The sequence below is a fragment of the Aplysia californica genome, unplaced genomic scaffold, assembly GCF_000002075.1.
Source record: "Aplysia californica isolate F4 #8 unplaced genomic scaffold, AplCal3.0 scaffold00058, whole genome shotgun sequence".
Lineage (NCBI taxonomy): Eukaryota > Metazoa > Mollusca > Gastropoda > Aplysiida > Aplysiidae > Aplysia > Aplysia californica.
Window position 1 is genome coordinate 369,484 of NW_004797328.1, and position 11,367 is coordinate 380,850.

An 11,367-nucleotide genomic window follows, 5' to 3' on the forward strand; every position below is an offset into this window, starting at 1 on the left:
TTCGGATCTTTGTAATCAAAATATACGCATAGCGTAAACAATTCGAAAATAGCAAAAAGATCCAACATGGGCGAAGAAAGATCTAATTAAACACAACCACAAATTTTGTTTATCAAAGTAGTTGTGATGCAAGAGACAGAAGGCACGGTATATTATTATAATGAGTGTAGGCCAACCTATTATAGGCCGAGGGCAATGGTGAGCCCAAAGACGTGTTTATTGCAAATACGGCAAAGAAGCGTTCAACAAAGGATCTAAGCTTCACAGTTCAGAAATCAGTTGCATGTGAATGGGTCTGGTTTAGGTGAAGCTGTAGTAGAGAGTGGACCATGGCAGAGTGAAAGAAGCAGAAAGGTTCTTCGGTCAAGAAATAGTGAGGGTATGAGTAGTTAAAAAATCAATGTAAAAACCCAGATCTACAAACAAAAGTTGTAGCATTAGCCTATGGGTTGGCTTTCTTACTGACAACTCCTGGCTAGGGAAGAACGTCACTAGCGGTCGTGGAGTTGGATTGCGCACGGGAACTCAAGACACTTCGTGAACGACACGCCAAGTGGAGGTAAATACAATATGGTGGAGGCGGTGATTTTCTAAACACATTCAAACGGACGGTGCATATTTCTTAAGGACTGTGCATATTTCCAAAGGACGGTACATTTATGGCAAGGTAAGCTTGTCATGAAATGATATATCTATATCTCCAGAAACCAGAGCTGCTGCAGATGAAACCACAAAACTGATAATTGCAGGCATCAGACCACCCCAGACAAACTGGTCCAGGGGTCTAATCCAGTGGAGAACTGAAAATTATTCAAAGATGGAATACATATGCCCTTCTATCATGCCTGGAATGCTTAGAACACAAGTTCCAGGTAGCCCTATTTTTTCATAGCCTCGATGATGAAGCTCTCAGAATCCACAATAGGTTTCAATTCACAAGTGAAGACGGACGTACACTTCAAGAGATCATCCATAAATTTGATGAATTTGTCATAGGAGAACAGAACGAAACATACGAACGGTTCAAATTTAACAAAAGAAATCAAGCGCAAGATGAAACCTTTCATTTTCATACATTTCTTGCAGATTTTGACGTCTGGCCAAGAGCTGCAATTTTTGCAATGATTGTAGAGATTCTTTAATACGAGACAAGATTGTTACAGGAATTAACGACCGCCAGGCTCGCACTGACCTCTTCAAAGAAAGCCAACACATAGGCTAATGCTACATTTCTCCCCTTGAAGTAAGAAACATACACAGCTTTGAATCTGGTTAACTTGGCGGGCAGTGAGAGGGCCGAGGACAACATTGGCGGCTGTAGAAAGGAAAATTGCTCCATCAGCACATCTCTGCTGTGGCTCAGTCAGGTTATCAAACAGCTGTCCCAAGGTCAAAGCCATCGTGAATCTTCCACAACCTCAAAATGCCACAGAATTACAAAGATTTCTATGCATGATCAACCAAATCACGAAGTTCGCCCTGAGTTTAGCATCAATGACAAACCCTCTGTGCTCGCTTCTCAAGAAGAACAATGAATGGACATGGGAGCAGCCACAGGTGAATGCTTCCAAAACCATCAAAGAACAACTTACAACAGCCCCTGTGCTAGCACACTACTCTTCGGAACTGAAAACCATCATTGCAGCTGACGCATCGAAGAAGGATTAGGAGCTGTCCTTATTCAAGTCCAGACTGACGGTTCTATAAAGCCTGTGTGTTACATATCCCGCACTTTGAAAGAGACTGAAAGGCGGTATGCAGTCATCGAGAAAGAAACCTTGGCAGTGACTTGGGCGTCCGAAAGACTCAGTGAATACGTTCAAGGTCTTCAGTACACAATAGAGACTGATCACAAGCCCCTCATTACTCCTTTAATGTTTAAAGAGCTTTCCAAGTTACCACCTCGCATCCTACGATTTCGCCTCCGACTTGCTCCATTCAATAAAGAAGTTGTTCACGTCTCAGGCAAAACCCAGATTACAGACTCTATATCAAGAGCTGTTAAATGATCCCAGTGAGGCAGACATCTGCTTCCACGAAGAGGTTCAAGCCATGAAGGAGCAAATCTTCAACTCACTTCTAGCAACCTCACGAATATAGCAGAAATAATAGTCCATCAAAAGGCTGATCCAGAAATCTCTGAAATCCGCAAATACTGCAACACCGGATGGCCAGCATATATGCATGCCTGCCAACACACTTCTTAAACAATATTGGTCCAACCAGCAACACTTCACAATCGTGAATGACCTCCTTCTCTTCAATGATAGAATCGAGAGTTAAGAATGGACACTTCCAACCGACTTCAAGAAAGTCATCTTGGAGTAACCAAATGCAGGGCACTAGCACACAACAGAGTTTGGTGGCCTAATATCTCTAGTATAATTGAAGACATGATCAAGAAATGCCTGGTCTGCGCCAGACTGAGACAGGATGTCAGGGAATCACTTCTTCCGTCCTCCTTCCCGAACCGACCCTGGTCACATGTGGCACAGATCTGTTCTACCTCAAACAAAGGCAAAACTTACCTGACTATAACAGACTACTACTCCAGATGGCCAGAAATAAGAATACTGGAAGAGCTATCTAGTGCACAGGTGATCAACAAGCTGAAGTCCATTATAGAGACACATGGAATACCTGATGTCATAGTGCCCGACGATGGTCCACAGTTTGCAAGCACAAAGTTCAGAAATTTGCGCTCAATTATGGATTTTTACTCATGTAACCAGCTCACCCCTCTATCATCAAAGCAACTGCATGATTGAGCAAGCAATCAAAACACTAAAGAATCTGTGGAAAAAGCCGATGACCCCTACATCGCACTCCTCTTCTCAACAAGTTTTCACCTAGTGAGCTATTGATGGGTAGGAAATTGCAAACAAAGTTGCCCATCATGGAACAAAAACTACACCCGCAATCTTTCAACTCAAAACTTTTCCAGGAAACAGATAATAGATACTACACACGCCACCTCGCCAGGAAACCACAACCTGAACTGAATCCTGGAGATAACATCTTTATCAAAGATATGGGACGGAACGCAAGGGTAATCAAACATCATCACAACCCGAGAACGTACACCATTCAGCCTGAAAACAGCAACTCGCCACTGCGCAGAAACAGAATGTCTTTAACACATGTAGGCCTACCAGCTACACCTCAGGGTGAACAAAGACCCATGCAGGACCTCGAACAAGATGCTTCAGGGATTCCCATCAGGTCCCCACCTATACAACAACTCCTCAAGCTGCCACCCACACTAGTAGCTTCAGGAGAACCATTAAGCGACCTCAGAGGCTTGATTTGTAGAATACTCAAGAGAATAAAAGGACACCTCAGAGACTTGATTTGTAGAATACTCAAGAGAATAAAAGGACACCTCAGAGACTTGATTTGTAGAATACTCAAGAGAATAAAAGGACACCTCAGAGGCTTGATTTGTAGAATACTCAAGAGAATAAAAGGACACCTCAGAGGCTTGATTTGTAGAATACTCAAGAGAATAAAAGGACACCTCAGAGGCTTGATTTGTAGAATACTCAAGAGAATAAAAGGACACCTCAGGGGAGCTGACATTGTCCTCGAACATTTATTTTTATTTCTAAGTTAATTCGTCGTTTCGAGTTAAATGCAAACAACAGAGTTTGTGAAATGTACAAAGCTGTGTATAAACGTCTCTTACTTCAAGGGGAGAGATGCAGCATTAGCCTTTGTGTTGGTTTTCTTACTGACAACCTGGTAACTCCTGGCTAGGGAAGAACAAAGTCACTAACGGTCGTGGAGTTGGATTGTGCACGAGAACTCGAGACACTTCGTGAACGACACGCAAAGTGGAGGTAAATACAACAAAAGTGACTATGAACCCAAGCTGTCGTGGCGTAAGGGGTACTTATAATGTAAAATTTTGACCCATTCGCCAGGTATTTTTTGTTTGTTTATCTCCCTTGATATAGCCTGTATTTTGTATAGCAAAACTCGTACATAACGAAAATATTTTCACATTCTGCAAATCTCGCTGCGTGTATAACCTATATTTACTGTTTTGTTTTTAGTAGAGGTTTTATAATTCTCGCAACTACATAATAACCTATACTTACTCAAAAGCAGAGTATATTTGAACTTTAAAAAATAAGAGTGGGTCTACATGTGCTAATTGCGTTCTAACAGTTACAAGTAGGCCCTACAATGTAATAATAGTAAAAATAGTAGATTGCATTTATATAGTGCTCTATCCCATACAAGTTGGCTTTCAGAAAATACATACAACAATATCATATAGTCCTACTATTGCTACATAGCTAGCTCTCTCTCTCTCTTTCATATATATGCATACATGGTAAGTACTGGCATTTTCAATTCCTGTGAGCAGGTTGGCAATTGATGGCTGAGTGTCTTTCAGGACAGTGTAAACAACCAGGATCACATGAGTCAGCAATATAATAAAGTGGTGCAGTGGTAAGAGAAGGAGTTAAGATAAAAACATGCCACTGTGGGGTGGGAGGACACACATAATTCTTTAAAGTGTCAAGACAATAAAATTAACCGTTTGTTCTTAAATACGATTCAATAAAGAAAATTTCAATGCATCATGGGAAAAAATGGTGCAACAATGAGCTAGGAATATGATATTCAACACTTTTCAATACATTATCATAACAACTACTTAAATAAATTATTCAACTGTTGTCACATTATTCACACATACTACAGCTCAAAGTTTAATAAATGACAACAGCGTGACCTGACAGGCCTCTATAAACCACAGTTACAATACACTTTTGATCTGCTAAACCTCCGAAATGTTGGATTTAATAGGTCATAAAATTCTCAAAAACAGCACACTTTCCATCTATGCCCCCATCACAACACACACTGCCACTCTTCTTTCACACTAGCACTAGCAGCAGAGCAAAATAAAGATGGTAGTATTTTAATGTCACAAGTAGTTAAATAATAAAAGTGAGTGTAAAAACAGTATATTATATGTATATATATTAATATGCATTCACCTTTAATATAAGTTTTAACAGGAAGTAATGTAAGCATTAAAATAATAACCAAGCTGGTCCTAGCCATGGGCTACAACATGGACAGAGGGGTGATAGTAAAATTACTACCAATGGGAAAAATAAAAAAAGTAAAGAAACTGAACATTTGCAAATGATCCGAGATTGCCGAATATAGCAGTGTCAAGAAGCTGTGTGGTTTGGTTTGAGACAAAACTAACATACATTGTAGGTCATCCTCTCCTACAACCTTCCTCTCAACTGAGCATAACATTAACAGGCTAACTAAACAATAAAAACTACATATTATAATAGTAGCAATGGTAATAGCAATAATGGATAATTATTCTATGTGAGTTCACTGTGGCCCAGACCACAGAGACCATTAACACAGCAACAATGACTATTACTTGTTCACTTTCGCCTGTCTCTGATTAAAACAAGATAAAAACAAGTCACTCTGTTTAATCTTCTCAGGTTTTAACATGCGCATCTGTCATTTGGATGACCAACAGAATTTAAAAGCCCATTATGAGGGTAACTGCTAACTAAGGTTCTTACACATTTTCTTTGATGTTACCTTAAAGCCGGTCCCCCCCCCCCCCCCCAAAAAAAACAACTAAAAAATAAAAAAGTTGACCTATTGTCATCGACACATTTTAATGCACGTCTAAGAAACAGTCCAATAGACGGGTGAGTACTTTTCAAAACTCACGGGGAGGTGTCTGGACAGTCTTTGGAGGAAATCTACAAGTTTATACTGAATATACGGGCAGATGTTGCCGCTGTCTCAGAATGAGCACTTTGTGGGTCAAGTTACTGTAAATCATCTATAGCAGTGTTTAATATAGGACCTAAATAAAGTTCCCTTTTTTATTACCGGAAGGCCTACCCGGTACTGGATCAAGATTTAAAAAAAATATATTTGCGTTTGGTTCCTGACCTACAGAAGTGCCAAGTAAATTTACATACGCATTAGTTGATTAATAAATGAGCTAGAGCTTTTTTAATGTGCACAGACGAAAGGGAACAAGCTACAATTTTTAAAAAGACCCAAAAAAAAGACAAATAAAATTACTCGTACACATACACAGAAACATCATATCAAACCGAAAAGTCATAACCATAACAAATTACAAAAAGCATTGTCAAACACTAGTTTGCCCATAAAAACAATTTCAAAATCAAATACAATCAAACCCTGTTTTCTGCCTAGCTTGGGATAGGCATGAAGTTGGTGGTACAGCAGTATAACGAAATAGCACCAACTGCCATCTGTACCGGTGGTAGACTGGTAGAGACTAAAGACAAACTGTGGTCAGTTCTACCTCATCTAGATCTATCTTGCTTGATTGACTGATTGCCATGCCCAAGGGAAAAACAAGTAGCAATTAATTACATGTACAGCTCCAGTAAACCTAACGTAAATTCAAACTGAAATTTTTGGCCGAATTAGAGGTCAGGCTATACATGTCAAGGACCCTGTAGACGGACAGCTTTTTTCAAATCTGATACACTCGTCAGTCCTTTTGCCTCCTCCAAAGACGTTTAAAGTAGACTTGAGAGCGAGTCCTCACAATATAAAAAGTCTAACAGGCGCCCACCAGCCTTTTGGTTATCGGGCCGATACCTGGCGACACCATATATTTTGCCAACAAGCTGAGGTGGCGCAGTTCCTTTGAAGTTTCTCCAGGTGACTTTATAATTACAAAAATCTTTTTTATAATATAGACAAAGCCTACAAATATTAGCATTATCATAATCAGCGCAAATCAAGGGCATCGGCAGCAAACACCAGAAACTGGCCGAACTTGCAGAGACGTGTGTGGGAAAGAAATTATCAAGCCACCACTGAGTGGATGCTGTGCACAGCGTATAGAGTGTGCTTCTCATTCTAGAAGCCAATTCGTAGGTGGTATGTCAGGGCAAATTTAATATTAAACTGATAAGGACCATAAAACTCAGACCATTGGCGAATGGCGGTGTAAAGACGCAAATATTGTGTTTATAGGCGTTCCTTTTTGTACATTGGCCTGGCAAAACTTGGCGGTAAGCAGGGCTGGCAATATAACGAGGGAAGCAGTATAAAGAGGTTTGACTGCAGCAGGAAAACTCATGGCCACATCACACGTTTCAAAATATCACAATAAACAGATCTTTAAAATAACCCTTTCCTCTTCACCCTGGCTAAAACAGCTGGAAATAATAGAAGCGCTACAGTTTAATCTGTCAATAAAATAATGTATTTTTATACAGTAAGCTTATCTATATGATACTTACTTTACTTTTCCGATCCATCGGGAGCTATATAATAAAAAATGAATTACTGACATTTGATTATTTATCTTCAATTTCATTTTTAGTAGGAAAAAAAAGTGTATCAGAGCCAGTGTCATTGGTCTGTCTTGGCGTTTAGAAAGTTTTATGTGTACTGAGAGTTGAACAAATACAGGCAGTCATTACAGGCAAAGAATGTAAACAGGAAAGAGTTAAAGCAGTTTCTCAGCAGTCTTTGAGCATGAGCTGCCATGGATAATAAAATGAAAGCAGTACATACATAATATGAAGAATATGTCGCAAAAATTTATCTGAATATTGTAAACAACTTTCACCAAAAAAATAAATATCAGAGAGAGTTATCATTGAGAGTTATCATTATAAAATAGCTTGCAGTGGTTTTTAATACAAACTTCTCTAAATTTGTATTTGAAAGGTTTTGTAACAAAATGCCATGAGTAGTCTCTACTCACTATGATTTTACTGAAGTGGTTTACAGATATCACAAGAAAGAAAGTCATTGAGCACACAATATAAAGCAGGGGATATCAAACCCTAATAACAAAACCAACCTTCTTTGCAGTTCAATAAATTACTAAATCAAGGACCGTTGAGGAGTCTCTTTATTCTCTCTATTCATTAGCCCTGATTTTTTCAAACAGATCACTGCGAAACTTTAACATGGCTTTCACATCTTTGATTTTCAAAAGATCAGCCATTGAATGCATTGATTTTGAAGCTTTGCTGACTTTTCTTCGTGGCTGTGAACTCAGTCCCTGTAAAGCCTCCTCTAGAGAACTGGTCATCGAAGGTGCAGCTGGGTATAACCTCAGATTCCATAGACTATATGTCTTCTTGTTATCTTTGTGCATTCCATCAACATGCTTTGTGTCCGGAGATGTACACGCTCCACTGACACTATTAGAGTTGTTTTTCTCATCAGAAGGTAAGATTTCCTTGATGGTGTATCCCTGATCTTCCAAAAAATGCCCTACATCAGAGTCCATGAAAGGTAATGACTCAATATCTTCATAACAAACAGATTTCTTCAAGTTATCCCCTATACTGAAGTATACAGTTACAAAGCGGGCTCCAACTATAGGGACAGTGTTGAAAAACATAGAAGGTGGAATACTGATCTCAGCATCTCTGTTCTTTTCATTTAACAAACTGAGCTGACAATTGCTTAGAATACATTTGGATGAGATGTGAACTGGCACATCAAAATCACAAAAATCAATAACACATTGACCATCAATTCTTGTCTCGTAATAAAAGGCGGAGTGCATGACACATGCATCAGCAGAGATCTTTTCAGGATTTCTGTCAGATCTTTTGATATTATTGTCACTGTTCTCTTCACGCAGCCAAACATTGAAGACATCTTTCTCAAAGGCCAGCTGAGCTTGGAAATCCGCATCTTGGCAGAAATGGTACAACAATTCCTTCGTAGTACCAATGTGTATGAAAGCCGATGCATTCAGTACCAAGACATGAATATCTGAGCCATTGAGACAGTCGAACACTCCTTGCCTCATCTCCAGCAAGTTTGATGTCTTTTGACTTACATTTCCAACATTGTGAATGTAGCTGCTGGTTGCATTTTTCCCTACGGCTTGCAAAAAGTCCCCATAGGCATCAATTTCACAGCTCAAATCACCTGCAGATTTTTTAAAGTTGAGCAGCTTTTTGACAACATCCATTCCAAAATAAAAGCAACTGTCTGTATAGACAGTTTCTCCTTGAACACAGATACCATCGGCAAATGTATGACTATCTCCCTTCAGCACAGCACCTCTTGTTTTCATTCTCTCGTCACTCGGTTTTTGCAGCACCTCAAGACAATTGCTCACGACAACTTTCTTCTCAGTATCTATCTTATCTACATCAGACAAAACATAAACTCCATGTGTTCTTCCAATACTGATGGGGGACGGGTGGGCAAGGGCTATGAATCCATTAGCAGGACATTCCCAGTCCACATCACTGCCCAAACTATACACAACAAAATCATCAGCACAAGCAATGAACACACCAGGCTGCACTTTTTCTACGAAAGGCCAGTAGAGTGCTAATTTCAGATCTAGCATCTGATATGGTGGGTTTCCATGAGGTAGCAATGAAAATGCTTTTCCTAAGATAGTAGAACTAGGCATTCTTTGACTCCATCCTCCAGCATGAATAAGAAGAATCTTTTTCTGAAACAATTCAGAGCCATATTCGCTCTCCAGTTTCTCCAGAGCAACTAAAGTGGAACCTCCATTACCTGAGAATTATATAAAAAGAATCTTTATTATGAGAATATGATCATGCGGTGAATAAAAACGATGAAACCACATAAAGGATATCATTTCCTACAGCAGTGCTTCACAAAGAAGATTAAGGTAGCTGCATATTTTCATTATTGAATCCCATGTGGTTTGACAGAATGATAAAATTTACATTGTGGTTGTCAAAGTTCTGCTCATGACACTAGTGTGAGAAAATTTCTGTATCTCATAATAATGTGGTATGCACACTCTATATCTTTATCATTTATGAGGTCTGTTCAAGAATAAGCAATCACAAAAACAGCATTCTTCTATAGCCCAAAAGCAAGACATTTTCTAAACAGTATGTTTAGGTCTATATTGAAATAATATTAAAATCTACAAACTTGCTCCACCTCTCACCTCCTTTCCTAGACAAAAAATAAACCAAACCAATCAGACGTCACAAATCATATCATATATTATATGTGCCCTATAGGATCCAAATCAGTACAGGTGTGATTCTCCAAATCTCTTTCCAAGAGCAAGAATACAATAACAGCGACTTTTATTTTCTAAAAAGAAATACTCACAACTCTTATTGCCTGCATCAGGGAAAGCTGCCCTCAATAAGGCACATGAGTGGTTATAATACTACATAATAATGTCCCTGCCCCAAATCAGCCCAGATCAAAGCTTTTCAGAAAATGGCAGCAGATATTTAGATCATCCTCCATACTCGTCTGATCATGAATCATGTGAATTTTATGTTTCCAAGGCTTAATGACCTTGCAAGATGCCATCATTTCACGAAAAAAAAGTCCTAATTTATCAGAGTCTAATGAGTTTTCCCAAAAATGATTACCTAATGGTTTTTCATAGAAATCATATCGATTACAAACTGCAGAGGGAGATTACTTTGAGCTATAAGTGTAAAATTAATGGAATCTTCTTTTTGAGGAGCAAGAACAGATACATTTTGGTTGAAAACCCTGTCGTACCAGTACCCTTCTGTTCTGCACTGACTGCATGCCTCAGTGAACAGTAGTGGATATTAAGCAGTAGACGAAAAGCAGCGTATTGTGGGTTCGACTGGGGGACGGGGACTGGTACGTGGTGGAGTCCAAAGGTGTCAGACTCAGTTAAAGCATTCAACATTATTGCAGGACTGACAGATAGTCAAATTCGAGGCATAAATTCAAACAAGAGATCCATACAAAGCTTTTTACTGTTACATAGACACTCATAGGAAATTGACAGTTCAATCTACCTATCCGAATTCCTGGGGGATCAGAGATGATGTGAATGGGCAAATCAAGAGGCAGCTCCTGTCTCTTAATTTTCTCATCAATCTGGATTTGAAAAGCTTCTTTTTGTGAAGCATCTGAGGTTGTTATGACGAGGATATCCCAGAAAGGTTTTCCAGAGCTGTCCTTGGGTCTGCCTGGTAAAGGAAAAAACATGTTGTTCGTTGAAGCAAGTCATCAAAACTTCTAAACTAAATAATCTGTACAGTGTATTCTTTAGATGGTAAAAAAAAACCCTGCCATATATTTCATGACCAGTCATCAAAAACTTTCACATAAATTTGATGATCTGTTCTAGCTCTCTAACCAACATTTCTATTACTCTACAGCACCTTGGATACCACAACACCTGCAGTAAATATTGTGGCTTTTTAGTAAACTAAACACTCCACCCATGCTTTGAATTTCCTTCACTGATAAGGTATTTATAGATCTTAACAGTTGTCCCCCCAGGAACTTTTATGATAAGCACGTGTTCAGATAAGAACATGTCCAAACAACAGGCCTCAATTCAAATTATTATGC

At 39.1% G+C, this 11,367-nt stretch overlaps 1 protein-coding gene and 1 long non-coding RNA gene across 2 annotated transcripts; both read right to left on the minus strand.

Annotated features, from left to right (window-relative positions):
- Window positions 1-150: 150 nt before the first annotated feature.
- On the minus strand, window positions 151-5,604 carry LOC118477288. The gene is made up of 2 exons (XR_004858271.1): window positions 3,563-5,604; window positions 151-3,517 (listed from the first exon to the last, which is right to left on the minus strand). It is a non-coding gene; the product is annotated as an uncharacterized LOC118477288 (long non-coding RNA).
- A 1,768-nt stretch (window positions 5,605-7,372) lies between these two features.
- Window positions 7,373-11,367, minus strand: LOC101851792 (fucose-1-phosphate guanylyltransferase). The gene is made up of 2 exons (XM_013079629.2): window positions 10,806-11,367; window positions 7,373-9,552 (listed from the first exon to the last, which is right to left on the minus strand). The coding sequence occupies exons 1-2, from the start codon at window positions 10,996-10,998 to the stop codon at window positions 7,919-7,921; spliced, it is 1,827 nt and encodes a 608-aa protein (XP_012935083.2). The 5' UTR covers window positions 10,999-11,367; the 3' UTR covers window positions 7,373-7,918.

Excerpts from the sequence above, each read along its gene's own strand:
- LOC101851792 (XM_013079629.2), bottom strand. The coding sequence starts at position 10,998 with ATGTTTTTTCCTTTACCAGGCAGACCCAAGGACAGCTCTGGAAAACCT. Across the intron at positions 9,553-10,805 it reads TCCCCCAGGAATTCGGATAG|GTAATGGAGGTTCCACTTTA; the intron begins GTAGATTGAACT and ends TATAATTCTCAG.